The sequence below is a fragment of the Ammospiza caudacuta genome, chromosome 22, assembly GCF_027887145.1.
Source record: "Ammospiza caudacuta isolate bAmmCau1 chromosome 22, bAmmCau1.pri, whole genome shotgun sequence".
Taxonomy (NCBI): Eukaryota; Metazoa; Chordata; class Aves; order Passeriformes; family Passerellidae; genus Ammospiza; species Ammospiza caudacuta.
This window is the reverse complement of record NC_080614.1, coordinates 5,302,733-5,330,714: the sequence shown is the minus strand read 5'-3', so window position 1 is coordinate 5,330,714 and position 27,982 is coordinate 5,302,733. Positions and strand designations below refer to the sequence as shown.

The following is a 27,982-nucleotide window of genomic DNA, read 5'->3' as shown; positions in this document are numbered from 1 at the left end:
CCGGGGCTGTCCTGCCCCGTCCTGCCGCTGGGGGCGCGTGCGCTCCCCGCTCTTCGCTCCCCCTTCCGGCCGCCAGCGCTGCGCTCTCGCGACTGCGCCCGATTCTCGCGACAGCGCCGCGCGTCAACATGGCGGCAGCCGGCCGTGAGGGGAGCCCGGCGGGGCAGGCGGGCAGCTCCAGGATGCCCGCGGGCACGGAGGGAAGCAGCACCATGTCGGCCATGCCCGGCTTCGACAGCCCCGACGCCTTCGTCAAGGTGCGGTGGGAGAGGGGCAGGGGGGGCGGGCGGGGCACTGCCGCTCCCGGCGTGCCGTGTGCGCTCGGGCCATGCCGGGAGCTGTAGTCCTGTCCCGCGGGGGCCGCGTGGGGATCCCAGCCGGAGCGGGAGGCACCTGTAGGGTGTCCCCAATGGCAGGAGGAGGGTGTGGGCCAGGCCGGCGGCTGCGGGGGCCAGAGGGGTGTATCGGGACCTGTTACCGGCCTGGGTCGGGCCCTGGCCTTGTCAGCCACCGGGTGTTCCTGGAAATGCCGGTGAATGGGGACCCTCGTGAGGGCTTGTCGCCATGCGAATTGTCCCATGCCTTATAAATGGCAGCGTTAGCCCCCGTGTGTTTTACCTGTGCACGATGCTGATGCCGGAGAGGGAATGGCTGCCAGATCACAAATAGGAAGCGTTGCAGGGATTTGGGGTGTTTTGTTAGAGTAATAAAGTAATTATCTGCGTTCCTGCTGCTTTAGAACTGTAGAATACTCTTAGTTGGAAGGCTCCCACAAGGATCTTCCAGGAGTCCAGCTCCTGGCTCTGCACAGACACCTCCACAATCCGACCTTGTGCCTGAGAGGATTTTCCTAAAGCTCTTGGAGCTCTGGCAGCCTTGGGGCCATGACCATTCCCTGGGGAGCCTGTTCAGTGCCTGAACACTGGAGGATGATCAGTAGTAGTTTTATAATCATTTAGTAGTTCTATAATGAAGTTTTTGGACTTTCATTATTTAAAGCGATCTAAATGTGAAAAACGGCAATCCTTTTTTTTTAATTTTTTTTAAAGTTTAATAGTAATAAAATGGCTATAAAAATAGTAATACAATTAGAGTAATAATAATTTGGACAATTTGAATTAGGACAATATGAGGCAATAAAGACAAAGAGTTAGGGATGGCCGGGTACCTTTTTCTGGGCAGCACAAGCCCGAAAAAGGACCCACGTTAACAGAGGATTAACCCTTAAAAGCAACAGCCTGTTGCATATTCATACACCTCATACATGATGCATAAATTCCATTCAAACAGAGGATTCTGTCTGGTCATCATCAACTTCTTCCTCTGAATCCTAACAGCACCTTTGAGGTGGGAAGAAGTTAATTTCTTCTGATAATGGAGCAATACATTCTTTTTCTCTGAAAGATTCAGGTGTCCTGTGGCTGCTATCTTGCTGCGAGTCCTTCCTTTAAAAAAAGTATCTTACATAGCATAATTTCTACTTTAACATTTTGTTATAACCTAAAACTATATTTAACATAGTACTTCAAAGAATTAATACAGCATCACTTTCTACCACAACACATATAATATTCATTTGAATATTTGCAAAAAGCCAGTCATAAAATACACATTTTTCACACTAAATAACTATGTGAAGTTACTCCTAGTGCAAAACCACACATTAGAACCACGCAGTTCCAACCAACCAGGCAAAGTGCATTTCTACCAAAGAGTATCCTGAGTAAACACAAACAAAACACTGACAAAAAGCCGATAACGTTGCTCTTTCACAGTATGCTCTCGGCACAGTGGTGGCTGCAACAAAGGCATCCAACGGGCTCCCCCAGCCTGGAGATGAGTACGATTTCTACTGCAGCTTCCCTGGGTTCCGCGCCTACTGCAGCACCCAGAGCGACCGCCTGCTCCGCTGGTAAGGGCCCTGCTGTGTGGGATCTCAGCACCTCAGGACTGAGGTGCAGAGTGGCCGAGACCACCCTTGGGGGGCTCGGGAGTCCTGGAATGTTGCCAGAAGTGTCTGGTGGCTGGACTTTGATCCTACACAGGAGACGACACCTGTATGAGGATAGGAGGAATTCACTGGGGTAAATGGTGAAGGGATAAGTTAATTAGAGTGTAAGACACAGGGTTTAGGATTTCTGTACAGGGGGGTCTAAAGAAGTAAGATGGAGGAATTGGGGCGTGTCCTGTCCTTCTTCTTCTTCTTCTTGGCCTCCATCTTCTGTGGTGATGGTGGCACTTTGGGATTGGTTATTACTAGAAGTGCACCGGTTAATAAGGGTAAAAGGTATTGGGGAAAAATGATAAATATTGTACACGTAACTTCGGGTATAAAGATAAGTGACCGCCCCGGGGGCTCGCAGTGTGCTCATGGCTGGCTTGCTGTGCAGACCTCTGTCGGGCTGAGAGAAAATCTTTTAGATAAACAATTAATAAACACCGAGACCGAGAAAAGATCAGAAGTCTCTTCTTGTCCTTTGAAGCGCGGGCTGTCCAAGGCCACCCTGGGCCTTTCCAGGCCACCTAAACAGCCGAGAAACCGACACTGCTGCACCTCGGGGCTGCTGCTGACAGCTGGCAGTCCAAACCAGAGGGCAGCCCCTTCTTTGGCACCTTCAAACATGTTAAAGAGCTGGTTTATTTCATACATCCAGTTTTAGCTGCTTCTCTAGCACTTGGCAGCTGAAGTGGCAAGCTTAAAGAGGGCATTTCATTACATTGCCATGAGGAGCTGTGCAGAGAGGAGCACCTGATACTGAACACATTAGTCTGTCCATTTTAAAAGTCGTGTTTGTGAGAACCTAATTCTAACACTTTAATACTGTATAGTTGCTTTTTCTTTTACTGCTCATGTGATGATATCTATAATTTGATTTCTTTTCATGTGATGATATCTATAATTTGACTTCTTTAAAGCGTAGAAACTGTAAGAGTAGAAACTATAAAGTGTAGAACTGTAAAGTGTAGAAACTGTAATTTGACTTCTTTAAAGTATAAGAAACTGTAAGAGAACTGGATGTTTTAATGTTTAGATAGCCTGCATTCAGATTGCTGACAGCTTTTCTGTTCTCTTGCAAGCATGAGCCAGGTGATGCAGTACCACGGCTGCCGGAGCCTCTTGCAAGATTCCAGCAAAGTGACAGGGCTGGAAGATAAATTTGATATGCTGGTTGACTCCAATGATGTCATTCTTGAAAGAGTGGTAAGCAAATTATTTCTGGATGTGGTTCTTAAAAAGTGTTCTGTTGCCACAAGTTTTCTTTTTTTTTGTTGCAAGAACTTCAGTGGCACAGCTTCCACAATTAGTCACTATTTCCTCAATTTTATGTATTCCCTTTTTATTTTAAAAACCCCAAGTGTATTCCCTTTTTATTTTAAAAACCCTTCCAAATGCCAGGCCAGAGATCACAGCAGCTAAGGTAGGAGAGCCAAGGGGAGGGAAGGTAATATGGGGTGTGTGAGGAAACTAAATGCAGTTTGACATAAAATCCTCACAGCCTGAGAACATGTCTGTATATTTGAGAGTGCTTCTCTGAGGAAACTCTTCCCCCTGATCTTCAACATACTCCTCCCATGTTTGTCTGTCTTGTGTTGCACAGAATTTGGGGGAGATGGCTATGGAGATACCTACCTACATGATTTTCTTTACTCAGTCTGACTAGAGTGTCTAAGTGTGGTGATTTAACAGGTGCTTCACATTGTTTTTCTGGATTTTAGAGTATTTTATTGGATGAAGCATCAGGAGTGAATAGAAACCAGCAGCCAGTCCTGCCAGCTGGGTTACAGCCCCCACAGATGATTGTTTCCAGCTGGAACCGTAAGGTGAGGCCCCCATGCTCAGTTTGGCTGTGTTAGCTCAGCTGTTCTCCCAGCTGTTCTCCCAGCTGTTCTCCCAGCTGTTCTCCCAGCTGTTCTACCAGCTGTTCTACCAGCTGTTCTACCAGTTCTCCAGTGGAGTTGAGTAGTTAAATGTTCCCTCATGTTTTTTCACACATTCTAAGTACCTCTCTCTTTTTCTCTTTTTCCTATTCATTCAAACTTGGTTCTGAAATCTTTATTCTTTCAATTGCCATTCCAGTTTCACATGCTCAACAGCCTTTCCTGTGCCTATGAATTCAGGATCTTGAGTCCCAACTTTTTTTCCTTACTAAAAAAAAGTTACTCAGTTTGAAATGTGGGATATAACTCCTCTGAATTGTTTTCCTCCTCTGAGGAAAACAATATCTGGTAAATCATGTTGGTTTTACCTCTGTTTATTTATTTTTTTTTTAAATAGGCAGGAGAATACCACAAAAGATCTCAGTCTGAAACATTCCGACTGCTTCATGCCAAGAATATTTCTCGACCGCAGCTGAAGTTTCGTGAAAAGATTGACAATTCCAACACTCCCTTTGTACCTAAAATTTATATCAAACCAAATGCTTTGAAGCCTTTGCCTGAAGGTAAGGGGTTTATTTTTGGGGGGGTAATTTGTTGCAAGTATTTGACACAAACCTGCCCTCACAGTCTAGAGGAGAAATCACAGACTATAAAAACAAGTAGCAAGAGATGTTGAACGTTTGGGTGTAGTGATCTTGGTGACACTGTTGTTTCCATATCTGTCATGACAGGGTAGATCAGCAAACAGCATCTTCTTGCTGGTATACAGCAAATAATCTGTTCCAAACAGATAATCTGCTGCTGCTTTTTACCACCTTGAACATGCATGAGAGTCACTTTTGCATGAGAAGTCTTGATTAGACTAGTTGGCTCTACAGATATTCTTTCAGATGGATGAGCTGCAGTATGTATATGAGGACATCTACCTTTGGTTCTGGTGCTTTTCAAAGCTGTCAGGAATACATTCTGCTGCTGCCAGTTCATCTGTATTCTGCACTGCTGCAGTTGTAGTTTCAGTAACCAGGAATGATTGAAAAATTTTTCTGAAGATTTTTCAATTTCCATCCAAGCTTTTAAGCCAAAACCACCTCGTGTCTTCCTAAAAACAGCCAAGTAACTGAGTTGTTATTTCAGGTACAAAATGACAGCAAAAGCAGCAGCACTAAATTAAGATTTTTGATACTGTGTAAACTCTTGTGGTGGGTGGAGGGGGAGATAGTAGTAGGCTGAGAACATGTTGTGTGGGGGACCTAGTCCAGTTATTCCATATTGGTTATTCAGCCCTCACAAAAAGTGGACGGCAGAGAAAGGAGCGCCCTGAGGACTTGGATGTGCCAGCTGCTTTGGCAGACTTCATACATCAGCAGAGGACGCAGAAAACTGAGCAAGACATGTAAGAAACTAACCTGCCAGCAAGGTGCTTGGAGTCCCCTGGGTGAACCTGTGTGCTCAGATTGTGCTGATGCTCATCATGTATAACAGTTCTGCATGTGTTTGTGGCCACGCTACATTGTATGTGATTTGCTTTAGACCTCTGCAGTTACATTAATCTGCTTTAAAAGAGACAGAATAGGGAAACAGCCATAGCTCTCAAAGCCTCTGTGCTCTGTCCTCATAAAGAGGACTGGAATTTAGTCTCTGTGTGTCTCTTCCTAATTTCCACAGGTTTGCTCACCCTTACCAGTATGAACTGGAGCATTTTTCTCCACCAGACGAAGTTCTCAAGAAACCTGAACTCCAGGTTGGTGCCCACTTTAATTTTGAGCTACAGATTTAGTACATTTAAAGCCATAATGATAAATTTCATGTTTGAGGGTGGAGGTTGGGATTGGGAGTTGACAATGAATGTACCATGCCTAATTCATTTGCTCTGCCAGATGTACAGGCCCATTGAGGAAACACCCTGTCATTTTATCACCACACTGGATGAGCTGGTAGAACTAAATGAAAAGCTTATGACTTGTAAAGAATTTGCCTTGGACTTAGAGGTAATCCAGTTGCATTTTATATTTAGAAGTTACACATGTACTTTTAGGAGCTAGGAGACCATTATATTCTTCTCATGGTGGGGTGGGGTGGGGGGTGGTTTTCTCCTGGGTTTTGTACTCCCTGATATGAAAAGACAGTTCCTGACATAATATCTGTCTGATATTATCTATAAGGTTGAATTAAACTGTGTCAGTATTAGAAGTTTTCCAATGGCAGGGCTGCCTGTGCACTTCTTAGTGAATTTGATCTTCTTTCAATTAATCCTTGTTTTTTTAATGTCATCTTAGTCACTGCAAAGAGAAAGTTTGTTCATCCAGTGTCTTTTTTTCTAAAAGAGGTCTTGTTGCTCTTTCTTCCCTCATTTAGAATGCCATTTTATTTTATAGTATTTATTTATTTTATAGTATTGTTTCTGTAATGAATCCCAGCTTCCATCTCTCTTCCCTGTTACCAGCACCACTCCTACAGAACCTTCCTTGGCTTGACGTGTCTGATGCAGATTTCCACCCGAACAGAAGATTTCATCATTGATACACTGGAACTGCGCAGTGACATGAACATCCTCAATGAGACCTTCACAGACCCTGCAATTGTGAAGGTCAGCTGCAAGATTCACCAGATTTTTTAAAAAAAATATTATTATTATTGTTTTAGTTTAAGCTTTCTTACAGTTAAAATCACACTGTGTGCTCAGTTTTGATCACTCGATTTAAACTTTCTTATAATTAAAACTACACTGTGTGCTCGGTCTTGATCACTTGATTCTGCTTTCACTATAATTTGTTCAGGAGCTTCATTTCTTGATGTGAATTGCTTGCCAGATGCATTTATTTAGTAGTTCTATACTTAACAGTAAAAAACAGAGAAAAGAAATCTAGACACATGAGTATGAAAGCACAGCACTACCAGCCTGGAGTAGAAATGTTCTTCGTATCATCCCCAAATTTTTATGCTTTTCAAGGTCCTTCATGGTGCTGATTCAGATGTGGAATGGCTGCAAAGAGACTTTGGTCTGTACTTGGTGAATGTGTTTGATACTCACCAAGCTGCTCGTCTCCTCAATCTTGGCAGACATTCTTTGGATCACTTGCTGAAGCTGTATTGCAATGTAGATGCTGACAAGAAATACCAGCTGGCTGACTGGAGAATACGGTAAAAACTGACCCTCAGATGGGCTGGAGCTGCAAGGTAGCACTTCTCCTTGTTTGCATTGCTAGAGCTTCTTCTTGCACGAAAAATTATGGGTTAGTCTCAAATTGAATGAGCACAGCATTTACCTGGCTGTGCCCAAAGTTTTTGAGTATTACATTTTCCCACTTTTTTAAAATTAAATTAGGTCTTTTTGGAAAGATCTTCAAAGATGAAGTAATGAAAATCTGGAAGCCCACTTCTTAGGAACAGTTCTTAATCACTACAGTGTTACAGAGACAGTATTTGCTCCTCTAGTGCCCCCACAAAAACATTTAATAACCTGTGCCAGGCAGAGCAGATGGTGTTGGAGCAGTGATCTTGACTATGCAGGTGCACCCTGCCCACCTCAGAGATCTCAAGTGTACTTTTGTAGGCTCTGCAGAGAGAAGAGGGCTATGACAAATACCATAGCAAGCACTTGTGCCACATGATTTAGCTACACATCAATCCTGCTCTCCAGCACACAAACAAGGATGTGAACTGGACAGTGCACAGCATTTTACTGCTGGTCCCTAACCAATCCTGCAGTACCAAAACAGATTTTCCATGTTAGCTCTTGGCATGTTTCATATGCATTTTACCCTAATATGCCTTTTAAGAGAAAACTAACAGTTTCTTTAAGAGAAAAGTAACAGTTTTAAGAGAAAAGTAACAGTTTGGCAGGACAGCTGAAATATGTTGGTGTAATTCTGGCTCTTTTTGTAGCCCTTTGCCAGAAGAAATGATCCGGTATGCCCGTGAGGACACTCACTACCTGCTCTACATCTATGATAAAGTCAGGGAGCTGCTGTGGGAGAGAGGGAAGGAACAGCCCACACAGCTGCAGGTTGTGTGGCAGCGCAGCAGGGACATCTGCCTAAAGGTAAAGCTTCACCTGCTTTGATTACCTGCACCTATTCTATGTCTTTTTCTTTTTGTGTGTCTGAAAACATCTGCATGTACTCTCAGTCATGTGCAGTCACTTTCACCAGTTATGGTCCTTGGACTCAGATGCCTTCCTGCTCTTTTTTGAATGTTAGTATTCCTTGGCCTCACAATGCATTCAGGTGTGTCTTTTCTAAGAGATTTGTTACACTTCTGGTTCTGCTGGATGTTCCTAGAAGTTCAAAGCCTCATGGAGCTGCATTCATAGACAACTATATGGTGCCTGTGGAAAACACTTTGTGTGATGTAGTAAAGCTTGATGATAGTAAAGCTGCTCCTGATTTTGATGAGGGTGGATTTCCCCTGACAATGGATGAGATGTGTGTTTTTCAGGAATAGGCTCCTACCAATAGTTTAGGATAAAAAGCTGAAAGACACATTGTACCTGAGTGAATTTAGTAAAGACACATTGTACCTGAGTGAATTGAGTCCCCTGATGTCCGTGTGAGACTCTATGTCTGAGAGAGGCAAAACAGAAAGCTCACAAGTGCTTCTTTTTTTCTTATCCAGAAATACATCAAGCCCCTCTTTACAGATGAATCCTACCTTGATCTCTACAGGAGGCAGAAAAAGCACCTTGACACCCAACAGCTGGCAGCATTCAGGCTGCTGTTTGCATGGAGAGACAAGATAGCACGGCAAGAGGATGAGAGCACAGGGTAGGAAATCTTTTGTTATGAACACTGACTTAATGCTTTAGTAAATATCTTGGATTATGCCCCTTCCACCCCTGAGATGAGACAACTTTGTTACCCCTAGAAATTACTGTACTACATCAGGCTGCTTGTTACACAGAAGTTCTGTTATGTTTCTTTTCTTTTTAAATTATTTCATCATGTCAGACCTTGTAATGGGGGCAGAGTTGTGGACTTTGAAGGTGTTTTTAATTGTTTTTAACATTCTGTTACATTCATACCACCTCTTTGTGTTGTAGGTATGTGCTACCAAACCATATGCTGTTGAAGATTGCAGAGGAGCTGCCCAAGTAAGTTTTGTTCACACTGAAGGAGTCTTACTTGATCTTAATATCCAGCAAGTCACTCCCAAGTAACTTTTGTTCGCACTGAAGGAGTTTTACTTGATCTTAATATCCAGCAAGTCACTTCCAAGTGTGTAATTACTTCTGCAGTTGATCCCTTCCTTCCAGCTGTCAGTACTGCTTTTCTCTATAGCTGTTCAGTGTGGAAGAGAAATAAATAGCAGTACTCCTTCAGAAGGCTTCAGATGTCTGGGATACATCACTTGGATTGTATTGCACTAATAAACCACATTCCTTTGCATTGCTCTGTGTTACACATTCCCTCTGAGATTCCTTCACTTTTACAGAGCAAGAGAGGGGTGAGTGCCCCCAATTTGGATTTTTATTGCAGTTCCTAAAGAATGGGGATGGCAAGGGACAGATCCCTTAAAACACCCAATTTATACAATATTTTCCTCAAACATTTGGCACTCATCACCTAACAACCATACTTGAGAATAAAAACAAAATACATCTTTAAAGGCAGGTCTGCTGCCTGGCTCAGCTTTCGTAGGTGAATACTGAATGAAATGATGATGAGAGCTGACTTGATGGCTTCTCCTCATCTGCACAAACCTGCAGAATTTCATTACAGAGATTAATCTGACTTGTCTTGCTCTGTCACAGTCAGGGTAGTGGTTATATCCTTTAAATGCAAATGCCAACATACCAGCCATGAATACAGCACACTGAATTTTCCTCCTCTCTCTGCAGAGAATGCCAGGGTATCATTGCTTGCTGTAACCCTGTCCCACCCCTTGTTCGGCAGCAGGTTAATGAATTGCATCTGCTCATTCAGCAGGCTCGAGAGATGCCTCTTCTCAAGGTAGGAGTAGCTTGTACCACACAGGAAACTAATCACTGGCATCCCTAAGCCAGGCCTGGAGCTGAATGGTGACCTGTGATGATGTGTATGCTGAAAGTTGCTTTTTGAACACTGAATTTTGTAGTAGAACAGAAAGATGTGTTGTAACTTCTTGCCTGTCTGCTATGTAATGGCTTACACACAGTGTAGTTTCCTGGAGCAGTTAATGAACAGACACTCCTTGAACAGAACAGTTTGTCATATACTGTACATCACATTTGCCTGTGTGAGGAAGAACTGCACCTTGTGGAATTTGCTGGCCATGTAAATGGACTCATAAATATTTTACAGCTATGGTGAGGCAAAAGAACCAACCTAGGTGTTAGAAGTTAATCAGTTAAAATATATCAGCAGATGCTAGGCAAAAGAACCAGCCTAGGTGTAAGAAATTAATTAGTTAAAATATATCAGGAGCATGTTGATATTAATACAGCTTTCATCCATATCAAAAAAAACATGTGAGCAAGAATGTGCCCTCTCTGTGTGAGGTGTTTGAATGTATAGCCAAGTGCAAATACTGCAGGACTAGAAGAAAGTAATTTTATTATCCTGCTAGCTTGTAATAAATGTGATGAAAACATTGATAAGGTGGCCAGTCTAGAAGAAACAGGGCTTTTAAGTGACTGACCTTTCTCTCCCATTCTAGTCTGAGATGACTTCAGCAGTCAGGAAGAGAGCACCTCTGCCCAACCCTGAGGTATTGTTTGCATTGTATTTTTACTTTGTGTCTTAAGCCTTAAACTTGGAAAAAAATGTATCCAAATTCTACCTGCTAGTAAATTGCTTCTCTCATCCATTTTACAAGTTTCTCTGGTTTAGCTAAGTGGTTCTTATCTGTACCAGATTCATAATATTACCAGTTGTTAACTGTTATTTTACAAACCACCATAAAGCAGCCCTTAAGGTTTCATCAGCAAACACTCTGGCTGCTGGACAGTTTCATGTATGTTGAATATTTTGACTGAGCTGTAAGAGAGGTTTCAGATGAGTTTCTAAGGCTGACTCCTCTCTTGTCATGTACATGAAGTGCAGCATCTCATTAACTCATGGGTGTTTGCACAGGTAGCCTTTTGATGCCAGATGAGCTACACTAAGAATATTCCATCTCTGAATTTCATCCCTTTTTTTTTGAATTTTCATTAAAGTGTCTCTGCAGTATGTGAAAATAATAGATTCATAGTGTATCAATGGTGTTTATAATTTGAATCTCTCTGCAGAAGCTGGAGAATGCCCTCTTTGGACCACATGACAGCTCACGGATTCCTATGGAAGATTTTCAGAATAACTCTGCCTTAGGTAATTTAGAGTTAACCTAAAAGCTGTGCTAATAATGCAATGATGGAGCTTTGACATGGGGAAAATAAGCAATCCTGAAAAAACTTTCAGGGAAACCTCATGACACAAAATAGCAGTAAAATACACAAGACTCTAATAAAATTTTTGTCTCCTTTTCATGCAGACCCTGCACTGGTTTTGGAAGATGTTTGTCTCTTTTCAGACAGTGAGAGGACAAAGGATATTCAAGATAATCAGCCAGAATCAACATGTCTTGTTGCTACTACCACTGTCAGCATATTCAGTGTAAGCAGTATGTTTGTGACAGTGTCAGTATTGAAATACTAAAAAACAGATTTAATAACCTGATAAAACTGTGTGGAAGTGTTGAAAGAAATAAGATGGAAATGCATGGCAATGGTGCTGACTTTTGACAGGCATCAGGCCTAACCAAAACAAATGGGTTAGGAAGCCAGCAAGGTTCCTCCATGTCTCTGGAGGGTCACTGCTCTCAGTAGAATTTCAGAGTGAGAAGCAACATGGCATGAAGTGGCAGTAGCCAAACAAAAAGAATATTTGGGTTAATATTTCTTCCTTTTGTTCTTTTCTTTTAAGGAATGTGATGAAAACGAAGGGAATAAGAAGACTTTGACCACTGCACAGCGGAAAGCTCAGCTAATAATGGAGTCCTTTGAAAATCCATTTAAAATGGTAAAAGCTCCTGATAGTGGGATTCAGATTACCCAATGCAGAGGGTGCCCTGAGCTTGGTTTTCAGCCATATCAGAAGGGCTTGATAGAGCATCAGCTGCTGCTCTCTGACAGGAATCCAGGGATTGTCCCTGCAGAGACACATGTGTGGGATTGTTTTCAAAACACATTAAAATACCTCTTGGATACAAGTCTTTCTACATAGTAAACAGACCATTCACTGTGGTTTTAAATCTAGTTTTAGGTTTTTCAGGTTTTTCATCTGTCCTTTATAGCTAAGATTAGTAAGCTGATTCTACTCTTGTAATGAATCAGAAGAACAATAGAATGCTATTACACATTTGGAGTGGTAGATTACCAGAAAATAATACCAAAATTTTTACTGGTGTGCAGTTGCTGGTTGGTCTGTTGGGGGTGTTGTGGTTTTGTGGGGAGGGGTTTTTAGTTATTTTTTTCTTTAGTATTTCTCTTGGTAGCTGTGGTGACTTCTTTTTTTCCACAAGGTGTTCTATCTGTAGAATATTTCTTCAAATGAACTCACTGATTTACAACAAGTAGCATTTTAGCAATGAGCTAAATGTCACATGCTGTGTAAAGCAATTTTTTTTCCTCTCTACAGTATCTACCTCCAGAGGAGAATTCTGCCTATGTCTCACAATCTGCAAAGTTTGACCCATCATCAAAGATTTATGAAGTAAGACTGGTGCTAAAATTTCCTGCCAAGTAGTACAAAAGAAACAAATAAGTAGTTTATTTTCCATTGGGACCCTCAGCAATATAGATTTTTTTTTGTCCTTGGATACTTCTTGAGAAACTTAACATATTTCTGTGACATTTGTATCCTTAAAGAACCAGGGATTGGAGACATTGTGCTGTATAGTCCCTGTCTGTCAAAGCTGAAAACTCTACTGAAAATATGTGCATTTGTTTTTGAGGCTTGTTTGTAGCTTTGAACTTTTAAAGCATTTGGTTTTACTTCACATGGTACAGCACATCTTAATCTCTTTTACAGTTGAATTTGATCGTTTGTACTCAAAATGAGCACCAGTGTTAGCAAGTTTATAAACAATTCCTTGCCATGAAACCTTAAAGAAAGTGTTTCCAGGTAATATTTTTTCATTGCAGATCAGCAATCGATGGAAGTTGGTGAGTCAGGCACCAGGACAGAAGAAGCCCAAGAATGAAACCAATAAGAAAGCAGCCCAGCAGCCAGGTACAGCCACTCTTCCCTTCCTTGGTGTGTTTTGAGACTTGATACAAAACTGCTTTGCTTGCTTTTTCTAAGCCCCTGGCTAACTTACTCCTGCTTTTTACAGTAATGCTTCTTTGTCTCCATAGCTGCCCCTGTCCAGACACAAAAGTTGAATAAAAAGCCAGCACAGAATGTTGTATCTGTTCGCCAGCAAGCCATGGTATGTCGTAGAATTCCTCCTCCAGCCATTGCTCATCTTGACTCTTATAATTCAGAATGAAACTCTGAGCCCTGTAACTGAAATACCTGAATATTTATAAATATCAATATAATTGATAGTAGCCTTTGTGTGGTGCTGCCCTGGGTGTAACAACAGGCTCCTGCTAATTGTGCTGTGCACATGATCCCATCCCTCCATGTGTGCACAGGGGATGTTTTCCACTGCTCCTCACTTCCTTTAAGGCTCTTCAGTTGTTCTGCATAGGTTCCCCCAAATATGCCAGTGGGGCCACAGCAGATCTCAGCTTCCCATATCCCGTGAAATGACAATTTAGCTTTTTATAGAAGTCTCTACTGTGAGATACAAAAACAATAAAATAGCAGTTTAGGCCCCAGGAAGAGCACAGAGATTCTCCCCAAGCTATTATTGCCAAAGGCAAGAGCAGTCACTGAAGCCTGGCTCCTTGGGGCAGTTAATTTGCCCAATGAGATGTTTCACTCTCCTTTCTTCAACTTACCCTTTTTTCTATTTTGTGGGTTGCTTCCATAGCAGGAACAAGCTAATAGGAAGAAGGAGAGAGACACAAGTGAAATAGGAGCAGAAACAGGAGCAGAGCTGCCAACGCAGGAAAAGAAACGGCAGAAAAAAACCCAGCAGCCAGAGGAGCTGGAAGCACTAAGGCAGTTCACCCCCTTTGATTACAGCAATTCCAGCTTCAAGGTGTTTGCAGGTAAGATCTGATCCCTTCTAGAGTGCTGCACACTGGAAAATGTTACCAGCTGAGACTTGAGAGGGCTGTGTGAGTGTGGGTGCCAGTGCAGTACAGACTGTCACAATGTACTTACCTTATAGTGGGGAAATAGTTCCAAAAATTGACTTGAGGAATGTGCACTTTAGTATTCCTCTTGTATTTGGAAACAATATCCTGAAATAATTGGCCAAGTGGGTTGTGGATTTGGATTTTGTTTCTTTTCTCTTATCTGTTTAATTGGAGCCAGGGGCTGAGAGGCAAAGGAGATTTGACTCCTTTGTGAAAAAGGAACTATTCAAAAACATCTCCTGCCCTTAAAAGATTGTTCTGCATTTTGCTGTGTGGGAGGCTGTAGTGAAACCTCCATATCATCAGAGGAACACTGTGGGGAATGCATTGTTCTTTATAGAAAATTTTAATAACAGCTTCTCCCCTCTCTCTCTTAGGAGGCAGCAAATCAAAACAGTCACCACAGTTTGATCCTGCCAAGCAAGCTCACACAGGCAAGGTATGAACCTGTCATGAAAGGGGGAACTGTATGTACCCAGCCAGGGGCTCTCTGGGAGGGCAGATGATATTTTGTGCATCTGCAGAATGTTCCCTAACAGCTGCTGAAATGCAGCTTCCAATCCCAAGTTCATTATTCATTATTTCTTCCCATTCAGGAGGAGCTTCCTTGAAGTCCCTCAGATTCTCTTGTTGTTTCCCACCTATCCATACATTGCTCACACCTATGCCTCTATACATCACAGGCATGACATTTGGACCACAGCAAACCACCACAAATTCCAGTTCCACATTAAATCCTCAAAAATCACAGGCATTCCAGTGGTTCCAGGGCATGTCAGTTTTGCATGCTGCTTATGTACCCCTCCAAGTACTGCTGTTAGAAACAGTCTCAGAGAGTTTTTACTTAAGTTATTGCTAATTGAGATTGAAAAGAAGAAAAAACCCATAAACAATCAAACCATGGCTTGCTGATGAACAGACACAATTTTTTGTGCTGCCTTTTTATGCCTATTTAGGGAAGTCTGTGACCAGCACAGGGAAGTCAGTGAGCAGAGTTCTGTGAAATTGAAAAGATCTGGCAGCACATGGAATATACTTGGGAGGAACTTCACTGTGGTGATGTTTTATTTATTTGTTTGTTTCTGTGTGCAGAAATTTGCTGGAACTAACAAGCTTCAGCAGTCTGGAAACCGGAGCATGTCCTACCTGGTGGGGAAAGCTGAAAGGTGGGGTTTTATCCTGTCCTCATCCAGATGGAGTGTTTGCACACCCCTGCCCCAGAACCTCAGCTATCGTCCTCTACTGCTGTGGGAACTTTAGCATATGTTCAGTGGAACAGATTGCATCACACCCTGACATCAGTTTAAAGGACAAAAAAAGGAAAAAAAACCCAACAATTTAGGATTAATGCAAGACAATTAATGCACAAATTTAGATTAATGCAATGACTGGGTGGAAGGTTTGAAATGCTGAGGTAAAAGTTGGTGTTACAGGGTGTGGGAGTTGCTTGCTTTGATCAGATAGGTGGAAGTGGAGAACATCTGCCTAGCTGGGGAGGAATAAGAGTTCTGCCAAATATGAACATTCTTATTGTGGATAGATACTTAGTGTTTAGCTTGCAGGGTTTGATTATTGTGTGTTACTTTGTCATAAGAGAGCCACACCACGTAAGGGCAGCACTGGAGGGAGAAGGGTGCTCTGTGCCTCAGGGCCCTCTCTTGATAGAATCATTGTAATATGGTTGGTTTTCAATCTTGAGTAAATTTACTGCAATAATTAAAGTGGTTTTTAAACTCTTTTGCAGGGGTTCGACACACCACTGGCCAAAGAGATAATCTTTGTTACAGGACCTGTGGGAGTTGCTGCTGAATGAAACAGTAATTAGAAGTGTTACCACCATGAGGAAGCAAATGCCAGTCATTGATCACTTTTTGTACAGGAAAGTTTTTAAAACCATTAAAATCCTTTTTTTTTCCAAAAGGAAAAACATCTGTATTGATGTCACTTTTGTTATATTCACATTGTTGTTTTTTTTTTTTTCTAATTATACTCACAGTGTTGCTTTGTTTATAATTTTGAAAGTTTATCCTGTGTCCTCTAACACAAACTTGTCACTTCTTGGAGCTCAAACCCAGCAGTTCAGAGAAGGAAATGAGGCCAGAGTGTCTTTCATGATAGACCTTGCTTACAAATTGAACTGCGCAGCTCATCTCTTACAATACAAGGTAATACAGAAAAAAAGAAGCTAATACAGAAAAAGAGAGTGTTTACCTCACAGTGTTGGTGTATTTTAATGGAAAGATTGTATTTGTACTACTCTTTCTAGAAGGAGTATCAGAAACAGTATCATCAATATTGGATGGGTCAGTGACAGTTTATTCTGATGAAGACCTCTGACATTTTAACAGGACTTTGTAAAACAAAGACTATGAGGAGACTTGAGATTTAACTTGTTTTCAATCTTTTTCTCTGTTTCTGGGAAATAAGAAGTGGAAGGAACAGAGGAGGGGTTTTTCTCCTTAGGTATCTTAGTGTGAACAGTGCTGACCAAGCATTGTAATGGTAGAACAGTCTCATTCTTATAAAATCTGCTTGCATGGCTGAATATTGGAGAATGTTTTTGTAAAGGGGCAGTCAAATAGCAATTGTCTCCAAGTGGATTTGCAGGGGCTGCCAATTCCTTCCTTGTCAGCTTTATCAGTTCTTATTATTTCTTTAACTTGAAGAAATTGCAAAAGCCCCATCGGTCCAGGGAATATTAATATCTGAGGTTTAAATCCTCTACTTTAAATTCCAAGGAAAGAGACATTTCAAGGACGGTCCTAATTTTACTCTTTTTCTGTTTTCCCTTTATGAATTGCAAAACGTTTTTAAAATGTCTTTAATGGAAGTGACTGGCAACTACATGCATGCTTTATTCACTTGGTTGTGCCTGTGCAGTTGTAGCACTGGAATCCCCTACTGTGAGGTTGTTTTACTCTTGTGCAGCAGCTGTTGGAGGTCTTTGTGTAACCTGGTTGGAGAACTACTCTCAGTAGAACCTTGGTGCATTTCTCTGCACCTCACAGAACACACCACATTCTGTAAGCCCCTCACCTGGACCCACCAGCACTAGAACTGAATCTGCTTTTGCAATATCCACAGAATCATTGATGGGTGAAGTTGGTAGGCACCACAGCAAATCATCTGGTCCAAGCTCCCTGCCCAAGCAGGGTCATCTTGGAGCACATGGCACAGGATTGTGCCCAGATGGAATATGTGCAGTGGAACAGTCTTCTATGGGCAATCCATTCCTGTCCTTGGTCACCCACGTAGGAACGTTCTTCCTAATGTTCAGCTGGGACTTCATGTGCATCAGTTTCTGCCTGTTGCCTTGTGTCCCAGCACCACTAAGCAGAGCATTAGTTCCCTCTCCTTGGCATTTTCCTTTTAGATATTTACACATTCATGAGTGCCCCCTCACTCGTCACTTCTCGATGCCCAACTGCCTCATCCTTCATCCTGAGAGATGCTCTCACCATCCGTCCTCATGCAATCCAACACAATGCATCCTCATTACTTAAAACACCCCAATTAGACTTCGTTTTCCCGAAAATTGCTCGCTGGCGGTTCCGCAGGCGGGGCGGCGCGGCGCTGAGGGCTCGGTGTGCTCGGAGCAGGGGCTGTGGCGGCGCGGTGCCGAGGGCTCGGTGCGCTCGGAGCAGGGGCTGTGGCGGAGCTGTGCCGAGGGCTCGGTGCGCTCGGAGCAGGGGCTGTGGCGGCGCGGCGCCGAGGGCTCGGTGCGCTCGGAGCAGGGGCTGTGGCGGCGCGGCGCCGAGGGCTCGGTGCGCTCGGAGCAGGGGCTGTGGCGGCGCGGTGCCGAGGGCTCGGTGCGCTCGGAGCAGGGGCTGTGGCGGCGCGGTGCCGAGGGCTCGGTGCGCTCGGAGCAGGGGCTGTGGCGGCGCGGCGCTGAGGGCTCGGTGCGCTCGGAGCAGGGGCTGTGGCGGCGCGGCGCTGAGGGCTCGGTGTGCTCGGAGCAGGGGCGGAGCGATGCGGTGCCGAGGGCTCGGAGCAGGGGCTGAGGCGGCGCGGCTGCGCTCGGGCGCGCCCTTTCCCCGTGGCGGCGGGGGCGGCCCCGCTCCGCCCGCCCGGCCCTGACGCGGCCCGGCCGTCACGGCGGCCCCGCCAATGTCGGCGCGCGCAGGCGGGGGCGGCGCGGGGCCCTGCGCGCGGCTCCCGCGCCGGTGCGGTCGGGCGGCGGCGGCGGCAGCCGAGCGCAGGTGGCCCGGCCCGGCGGCGGCCGCTCCGCTCCGCGGCGGGGCGGGATGGAGCGCGGCGCGGCGGCGCTGATCCGCGAGGGCTGGTTCCGCGAGACGTGCCGGCTGTGGCCCGGCCAGGCCATGTCGCTGCAGGTGGAGGAGCTCCTGCACCACCAGCGCTCCCGCTACCAGGAGATCCTCGTCTTCCGCAGGTGCGGGAGGGCCGCCCGGGGCGGTGGGGGGATGGCGGCGCCGGTCAGCGCCACGCGGTGGGGCCTGGCGGCGCGGAGAGGGGGCGGGGGAGCGCGGCCCCGGCCGGCTCCAACCCCGCTTCCCCGCTCTGCCCAGCACCACCTACGGCAACGTCCTGGTCCTGGATGGGGTGATCCAGTGCACGGAGCGGGACGAGTTCTCCTACCAGGAAATGATCGCCAACCTGCCCCTGTGCAGCCACCCCGACCCCCGCAAGGTGAGCGCTCCCCGGCCCGCCCCTCAGGGCTCCCCCAGCCCCCGCAGGGCTGCCGGGGCCTGTCCTGGGCCGGAGCAGGCTCCGGGCCCCGCGGTTCGTGTCCGGGCAGCCGGGCCCGCAGCGCCTGCACGTCGCTCTCCTTGGGCCCTAGAGCCGAAGTTGCCGCGGGCCGAGCCCGCTGACAGCCCACGCTGTGCCCTCTTCCCTGCCAGGTGCTGATCATCGGCGGCGGCGACGGGGGAGTGCTGCGGGAGGTGGTCAAACACCCGACCGTGGAGTCCGTGGTGCAGTGCGAGATCGATGAGGTGCGTTGGGCTCCCGGCTGCTCGGGGCTCCTGGGCGGGCTGCCCGGCATGGCAAAGCCAGCCCGACTTCACATCACCCTCGGGAGCTGCGCCTTCACCTGCTGTCTCTCGTCAGCACCAGGCGCGTTTGCTGCTGGTTCTGCTGGCGTGACAATGACAGCGCCACCTCTCTTTGCCTTACGAGTCATCTACGTGGCAGCTGGCTGCCTCTTCTGTGTGATTTCTTTCACACGCACACGATTGAGGCCCTTCCAGGCAGTCGTGGGCCAAGCACGGGATCTGGAGGAGTGCCCTGGCTCTGTGGAGATGCTGCTGTTCCCTCTCCTTCACTGCCGAACAGAGTGCTCCCGGCAGAGGAGGATGGCTGCTTGGTTGAGCATTCTCTTGCAACCAAAATCAGGAAATAAGCAGCAGGGATTTGCTTCTGTGATAGATTGGCCAGTTGCTTTATAAATGATCATAATTTTGTGTCTAGTACAACAAACTTGGAAGGGAGAAGGTCACTACCAATTAGAGCATGTTGGGGCTTTGGCTTAGTGATGGTGACTGTCAGGATGTGTGTGCCTGCTGAGAATCAGCCTGTGCCTGATAACCTGTGTGCTCACAGAGCTCTACAAGTGACGGTGTTAGGATGTGGGCTGGTAACTCTGTCACACCCCTGAAGTTTGCTCTTTTCCCAGTCCTCCTCTCAGCCAGTTCTATTTTACTTTACTCAGCCTTTTCTCAGAAAGTTTTGCTCAGAGTAAAGCTCTTTTAAGAACAGGAAATTCTGCTATATGAGATTGTGTGCTCTGTCTGCCAGCTAAGTAGGCAAACATGCCTGGTTTTAACAAGCACTGCCTGACACCAGCATATTTTTTTGGTTTTGCCATCTGTGAGAAGCTGCCAGTGTTTAGTACAACTGCAGTGGCTGCCTAATGATTTTAGAGAAAAAATTTTATCTTAATAATGTCTGTAGTTCAGAGATGGGGATATTTCTCATCTTGCATTCAGAAACTTGCTAGCATGGTTTTACTTAGGAAGAAAAATAAATTGATTTATCTGAGATCACCTATGCAAGTGATGTTCTGTAGGAAAAAGGAGCACAGAGCAGTCTGACCTGCAATCACATTTGCTCAGTTCCTCAGGGAGCTTTTGAAGCTCCAGGTTTTTGTTGAGCTTGGCATAGACAGGACAACAGTGTCACTGAACCCTGAGGCTGTAGGAAAAGGCTGAGAGGAGCTGGCTGAAGGTGCTGGCAGCTTTTGTGGCTTTCACTGGCAAATCAGGCTTGAGCTGAAGGTACTGAAGGAAATTACTCATCGTGCTGTTCTTCCAGTCACAGCTGCACAGCACTCTGAGAAGCAGCTTCTTGTGAGCCTCTGACCCACTTGTGCTCTCTGTGTGTTGCAGGATGTGATCCAGGTATCTAAAAAATACCTCCCAGGGATGGCAGTGGGCTATTCCAGTGCTAAGCTGACATTGCACGTGGGAGATGGTTTTGAGTTCATGAAACAGAATCAAGAAGCCTTTGATGTGATTATCACAGACTCGTCTGACCCCATGGGTAAGAATTGCAGCCATAAAAGGGCACTGTTTTCCACATACCTCTTTCATTTTTTTATTCTGCCTACCTCTTGGACGTTCTGCCAGTCTGCTGAGGATCCTTTCAAGTGAAAAGATTGTTGCCGACTTGGAAACCATAAAATTGTATCAGCAGGCCTTCAAGCCAGCTGTTACTTTTCTCTCCTCAAAATTCAGCTCCAGCAGCTATTTCTTCAGGCAGAGTTGTTCCCTGAGTGGAAGGGCAGCTTTGCACATGTGCCTGCTGATAAAGCAGTGGCTCACACACTTGGTGCAGCCCCTGCCCTGAAGATAGCTGGGGTGAGGCTGCTGTATTTCTGAAGGGGGAAACTGAGGAACAGAAGCACCAAATGTAGATATAGCACCTCATTTTAGGAACACATCAACAAGTCTCAGTCACCTTCAATCTTGGCCTAGTCAGCACAGAGAGAGGTATCTCTAAAAGGCAGTTTGGAGCAGGAGTTCTGCTTTAAAAAAGCAAGAGGCAGCTGCTAAGACTTTGTTTAATAGGGGACCTAGGCTTGCTATTTAGCAAAGCTAAAATCCTGACTGTTTTGCCCTCCTAGGGGTCCACCTAGGCTCTAAGCTTTTCTTTATTCACCTTTCTCCCAGGTCCTGCAGAAAGTTTGTTCAAAGAATCTTATTACCAGCTGATGAAGACAGCCCTGAGGGAAGATGGGATTCTCTGCTGCCAAGGTGAGGATGCTGCCCCTGGGCAGAGGCTGATGCCAGAGCTTCACATACCAAGTGTGAGGCACAGAAGGGACTCTTCTTGGGGAGATGAGATGCAGGGAGTGAAACATGTCACCTCCCAGGGAAAGCCCAGACCAATTCATTATTTGTCTGGGCTTAGCAAAACTGGCATCAAGGTCTGTGAAACTACATGAGCTGGACAGGTTGGAACTTGGAACCACTGCTCACCTGGCACAGTTCTGTGCAGAGCAGAGGGGCAGCTCTCACACACTGCCTGCCTTTCTCCCTGCAGGTGAGTGCCAGTGGCTGCACCTGGATCTCATCAAGGAGATGCGGCAGTTCTGCAAGTCCCTGTTCCCGGTGGTGGAGTACGCCTACTGCACCATCCCCACGTACCCCAGCGGCCAGATCGGCTTCATGCTCTGCAGCAAGAACCCTGTGAGTGCCTTTTCCAGGCCCTACCAGCCTGCCTGTGCCTTACAGAGCTCAAGCTATGGCATTGAATTCTCCCAGCTGTGGGGCTTCAAGATTCTTGAATTCTTGATTCTTGAACCCCGTGACTTCCAGGCACCTCAGGGGCCCTTTTCCATTCTCTACAAACCTGCCTGAGGCTGTCCCTTGCAGAACTTGAGCTATGGCATTCAATTCTCCCAGCTGTGGGGCCTCAAGATTCTAGAATTCTCAGTTCTTGATTCTTGAACCCCGTGAGTTCCTTTTCCATTCCCTACCAGCCTGCCTGAATCTGTCCCTTGCAGAACTTCAGCTATGCCACTGAAATCTCCAAGCTGTAGGGCTTCAAGATTCTAGAATTCTCAACTCTCAATTCTTGAACCCCGTGAGTTCCACACACCTCAAGAGCCTTTTTCCATTCCCTACCAGCCTGCCTGAAGCTGCCCCTTGCAGAACTTCAGCCATTGCATTCAATTCTCCCAGCTGTGGGGCTTCAAGATCCTTGAATTCTTGATTCTTCAACCCCGTGAGTTCCAGGCACCTCAGGGGCCCTTTTCCATTCCCTACAAACCTGCCTGAGGCTGTCCCTTGCAGAACTCAAGCTATGGCATTCAATTCTCCCAGCTGTGGGGCCTCAAGATCCTTGAATTCTTGATTCTTGAACCCCATGAGTTCCACACACCTCAAGTGCCCTTTTCCATTCCCTACCAGCCTGCCTGAATCTGTCCCTTGCAGAACTTCAGCTATGGCACTGAATTCTCCCAGCTGTGGGGCCTCAAGATTCACCTGGCTCTGCCACCCAGAGCTCCAGTGCAGCCTGCTCAGTGCTGAACGATGTGCAGAATTGACCAGTTGCTTTAAAAATGGTCATAATTTTCCATCTAGTACAACAAACTTGGAAGGGAGGAAGTCACTACCAATTTTTTTTTAAGGTTTTGGCTTATTTGGTGGTGACTGTTACAAAGCAGGCACCTTCTGAAAATCAGCCTGTAACTGGTTTGATGATAACTTATCATCCCTAAGAATAAGTCAGAGAGGAAGCCAGACCAACTGGAGAGTGCACCTGGAAGCACAGCAAACCTTCAGGATCTCTGTTTTCCCCCCCAGAGAACACTGACCCTCACAGAGGCCTCCAAGTGAGAGTTGGTGTTGGGATGTGGGCTGGTAACTCTGTCACACCACTGAAGTTTACTCTTTTCCTAGTCTGCTTCAACGTGGCTGAAGGGAAGCCCATGCCTCCCCAGAACTCTCTTGAAGGGAAAATAAAAGCACCAAAGTCACCACTGTGCACCTGGAATCATAATTCTGCATGAAAGGAACAAGTGTCAAAAAAAATAATATCTAAGATAGAGTTGGACAAGCCAGGGAGCACAGGACAGATTTCTGCAGCAGCATGCTAGACAAGGAAACTGTCCAGTGTTTTAAGATGGTTTTTAGATGATGTTTAAGATAATGTTTAAGGTTTAAGATGATGTTTAAGATGATGTTTAAGGTTTAAGATGATGTTTAAGAGAATGTTTGAGGTTTAAGATGGGTTTGGGGTGCCAGCATTGCTGCTGCTGCACGTGGTTAACCCGGGATGCTGGCAGCATGCACCGTGCCCAACATGGATTCTCCTTTGAAGAGCAAAGCCTTGTTCCTTGGATGCTCATCACACATCTGTCCCATGGCTCATGCAGTGTGACCTCATGCACTGACATCTGTGCACAAGTGCTGGTCACAGGAGTTAGAGAACACAAACCCCAGCCCTTGGTGCTGGGGCTGCGCAGAACCTTTGGCCTCATACCGAAACAAAAAGTTATTTGTTTGCCTCTGAGTCATCTCAGTTCTCTGCCGTGCATCAGGATGCCTGTCACACAGCCTTTGGCTTCTTTTTTGTTATAAATGAATATTCCAATTTAATAATTAAGTATATTATTAAATAATCAAAATATAAATTTGGAAAAAGCCACAAGGGATTTGACTCTGAGGCAGGTGATCAGAGTTGGGGAACCCAGGATTTGGCCTCTATCACACCACAGTCCCCATGGGTCTCCAAATGTCATTTCTAAGGGGTTTGTTTTATACAGTATTTTGGGCTCTGCAAGGGGCCCTTCTTTAGTATATTTTAGCACATTATTGTAGCTTTTCTTTCTTGCTGCCACATTTCTCAGAACTGGTGGATAATTCCTGGAATCCTGTCAGGCAAAAACTTCCTGTCATAAACTTCTGACAATGCCTATCAAATGCCTCCTGCTGGGGTCTTGTCAGACAAGAAAACCCCTTGAAATATCCATCCCTGGAGACAGTGTCTTCCTGGTGTTTTAATCTCCATCCTTATCACGTAGCCTATTACTGCTCGTTGCCCAACACTGGCTTTGTACACAAAGTGCTGTGGTTTTAATTTCCTTTAGCACTAATTATTTTACAACACATATTACATTATCCAAATAGTCAAAGGTACTGACTTTGCTTTTGCAGAACACAAATTTCCGGGAGCCAGTGCAGCAGCTCTCACAGCAGCAGGTGGAGGAGAGGAGTCTCAAGTACTACAACTCTGACATTCACAGGGCAGCATTCATCCTGCCAGAGTTTGCACGGAAGGTAAGCCAGCCTCTGCCACAACACCTCCCTCCAGGGTGAGACAGGAGTGGGAGTAGGATTTCTTGCAGTCCCAAAGATTTCTGTGGGCAAGTCAGAGCAGGACAGCGTTTTGTATGACAGGGCAGAGTATGAGTCAGGCTGGGAAGACTGGAGTTCATTTAGGAGCTGTTCTTTGGGCTGTTGTGCCGTGCCTTGATGACAGATCACTCCTGCTTCACCTACCAAAGCCAGGTCCAAGATGATTTTTACCAGCAATTCAGAGACAGGCACTTATTCACATCCCCCTTTGAAAGGGATCTGGGAATAGCCCATGCAAGGTTACCAGAACCTTTCAGTCTGGGGCCACAATCTCTTTCCAACAGCCTGTGCCAGGTCTGTTAACTGCACAAGGCTTGCTCACTTGTAAAGTCCCAGACACACTGAAAGGAAACCCATGCCTCCCCAGAACTCTCTTGAGAGGAAAATAAAAGTACCAAAGTCACCACTATGCAACTGGGATCATTATTCTGCTGCATGAAAGGAACAAGTGTCAAAGAAAATAATATCTAAGATAGAGCTGGACAAGCCAGGGAGCACAGGACAGATTTCTGCAGCATCATGCTAGACAAGAAAACTGTCTGGTGTTTTAAGATGGCTTTTAGATGATGTTTAAGATAATGTTTAAGGTTTAAGATGATGTTTAAGATAATGTTTAAGGTTTAAGATAATGTTTAAGATAATATTTAAGGTTTAAGATAATGTTTAAGGTTTAAGATAATGTTCAAGATAATTTTTAAGGTTTAAGATGATGTTTAAGATGATGTTTAATGTTTAAGATAATGTTTAAGGTTTAAGATGATGTTTCCGACCCAAACTATTCTGTGCTCTTCTGATTGGCTTTAGAGGCAGAGCTGGTGTTTCACATTGGAAAGCTCCAAAACTCTTAGATAAAATGTGCTTGATTGTTTTGCACAAACTAGAGGATAAAGAAGGGATGCTCCAGTATAGATCAGTCTTGTTTCTTGAAGGATAGCCTGTATTTCCACATTATTCCATTATATGCCCACTAGGCTGCAACTGCAGCTTCCAGAAAAAAATTCCTTAGAATTTTAGTAATTAGAATTAGAGTGTTGTAGGGATGCAGGCAAATGCCATAACTGTATTTCAGAGGTGGTGATTCATGTTTCCCCTCAGCCTGCAGAGCTGGGGCAGGTCCATGCTGACATCTGTCTTTGGCTCTCTGCAGGCCCTGAGCGATGTGTGAGACCCTGAGCTGCTTCCTTGCTCCAAGTTGGACTCTGAGATCTTCAGTGATGTGGCTGGGATCTTCTCAGCAGACTGCAGATTTGCTCTCCACTGTGTGGGATTGTTTAACCCTTGGCCAGCCAACATTCCCTCTGATGTGTTAAGGATGATGGGGCATAAGCCAGATAAGACTATTGGAAAGTCCAGTGACTTATTGCCTGAGGTCAAAACTGTTCTTTCCAGTGCTGGAAATGTAAGATATCTTTTTCCTTTCATCCCTGCACCCATTCTAAATTCTCCCATCCCAACCACACTCCACATCCCTCCAGCTGATGTGATGTATTTATAACTGACACATATTTCTGTCTGGTGGGCTGGGAACAGTCCAAAGGGTCCCTGACTCAGCCTTAAGCACAGAGAGAGAAAGAGAGAGGGAGCTTTGTGCACAGTTAGCTCACTCTCTCCTCGTGGGAGCTCCCTGCTGCTGACACTTTTGGACTGGTAACAGGTCTGAGCATCCCACTGCCCTCCTGTGACTCCTGCCCTGCTCTGCAGCACAGCTGGAGAAGCCACAGTGCAAACTGTTGCCATTCACCAGAGATCTCCCTCCAACCCTGATGGAGTAGCAGTATTAAACACCAGCCAGGCATGCTGGCAGCAGTCTTGTGGCTTTTTTTTTTTTTTTTTGTTAAGGTTGCTCATTTTCTTAATTGGTTAGAAACAGAAGTGCTGAGGTGCCAACAGGCTGACTGCTGTTCTTACCTCTGCCCTCAGAGAGGTTCCAAAGAATGTTTATCAATATGGTGATGATAGGTTTTATATATACATATGTATATGTGTATATATATATATATGTATAAAAGCAAACCTTAGCTGCATTGCCTGATGTTCAGTACTGATGTTGGGGAGTTGGTTGTGCTGACAAATCTCTCATCTCAGTCATGCTGAGATGCCTCAGGCCTGTTTGCAAGTCCTTAGGAGGCATCATTATTTCCAATGCTGCCCCCAGATGCACAAGTTGTTTTCCATTGTACACTGTAAGATGGAGCTGCCTTCACTTCTTTACTTCTGTTCTGAAGATTCTGTCCCCCTGCACTGTGGGAATCACCCTCCCAGCACAACCACTGTGCCATTGTCACTCCCTTGCACTCAATTAAACACTTGGCTCTGGTTAAGGTGACATCAGTGTGGGTCAGTGTTTTTTTGGGGGGGGAAAACAGAGATCCTGAAGGTTTGCTGTGCTTCTAGGTGCACCCTCTAGTTGGTCTGGCTTCCTCTCTCACTTACCTTCAGGGATGATAAGTTATCATCCCTAAGAGGATTTGTGGGGTCAGTACTGTCCTGCTTTCTTCCCTTACTGATGGGACATAGCACTTTTTTCCCAGTGTCTCCTTCTACCACCAGTATTAGTGCAGTTTCTTTGCTGAGCTGCAGAGCTGAGTCTGGGTCTCTGTATTCTTGAGAAGATAACACCTATTTTTCTCTTAATTGTCTGGGTGACTTTTCTTTCTCACACAAATAGTTTGGGTTAATGAGGCATTTTCACTGCTCAACTCCTGTGTTTTTATAAGGAGCAGAGCAGTAATGGAGCCTGGTTCTAGCTCCCCCTGTTTAAATTCCTGTGGGACCTGAACCTGACTTAGCCCTCCATCCTTGACAGAAAATCAGCTCTGACACTTTCCCCTAGAATGGGAATCAAGACCAGGACTGTAGTCCTCAGAGCAGCAGCCAGCTGGTAACAAGTTCAAGCCTTTCACCCATCCTTGGTGAGTACAGCAATGCCCAGGAGGGAAAGAGCTTCCCCAAACCTGTTGTTGGACTCCACTCCACTCTAATTATTCCTTCTGGTTCTTTGAGCTTTCTCCAAATATGTGAGTTCAGCAAGTGGCCAGTGATGAGAACAGAAGACAGGACTGTTTCCCATCCAAGCCACACAAGTTCTGTCCACAAGGCCCTGTGTGATTTCTGAGTGATTCCAAGTCACTGTTCCCCACAGACAGTTCCAAACACTTCAGTGTGAGAAGGCAGAGATCAGTGCTTGAGTCAAGCACTCACATGAATGCAGCAAGAGAGGGAGCAGGGGCTTGTGCAGCTGTAGCTGATCCCACCTGAGCAGCTCAGAGATTCAGGACTTAAAAATCACCCTTGTGTGCCCTGTGAGCTGCTGGGAGGGTGTTTGGCACCTGCAAGGTGGTTGTGTCTACAGATGGATCATCCCTCCCACAGATTGTGTCTGAGCTGTTATGCTGCAGGATATCATGGCCAAGGGATGCTGGGGCTTAAAGAGACATTGTAATTTGGATAATGGTCAGCAGGAGGAAACCATGGGGTCTCATGTAGAACTGAGCACTGACCATTTTTTGCAGCGTCTCTAGGTGGGCAATTAAATATTAACCTATTTCAGAGATTTAGCTGCCTTTTGCCTAAGGCATGT

General features: G+C 45.4%; 2 protein-coding genes across 2 annotated transcripts; both read left to right on the top strand.

The window, feature by feature from the left end:
* The first annotated feature begins 128 nt into the window (after positions 1-128).
* Positions 129-16,008, top strand: EXOSC10 (exosome component 10). The gene is made up of 25 exons (XM_058818752.1): positions 129-257; positions 1,776-1,912; positions 3,079-3,202; positions 3,718-3,822; positions 4,277-4,442; positions 5,161-5,272; positions 5,545-5,620; positions 5,757-5,867; positions 6,323-6,466; positions 6,830-7,020; positions 7,765-7,921; positions 8,494-8,642; positions 8,918-8,968; positions 9,716-9,827; positions 10,513-10,563; positions 11,084-11,162; positions 11,326-11,447; positions 11,757-11,852; positions 12,471-12,545; positions 12,977-13,064; positions 13,190-13,263; positions 13,813-13,993; positions 14,461-14,522; positions 15,176-15,249; positions 15,828-16,008. Exons 1-25 carry the CDS (start codon positions 129-131, stop codon positions 15,856-15,858), a joined length of 2,697 nt encoding a protein of 898 aa, XP_058674735.1. The 3' UTR covers positions 15,859-16,008.
* A 2,248-nt stretch (positions 16,009-18,256) lies between these two features.
* Positions 18,257-26,706, top strand: SRM (spermidine synthase). Its single transcript, XM_058818780.1, has 8 exons — positions 18,257-18,473; positions 18,610-18,730; positions 18,943-19,035; positions 20,428-20,581; positions 21,211-21,294; positions 21,584-21,729; positions 24,202-24,324; positions 25,550-26,706. Exons 1-8 carry the CDS (start codon positions 18,328-18,330, stop codon positions 25,565-25,567), a joined length of 885 nt encoding a protein of 294 aa, XP_058674763.1. The 5' UTR covers positions 18,257-18,327; the 3' UTR covers positions 25,568-26,706.
* Positions 26,707-27,982: the final 1,276 nt, after the last annotated feature.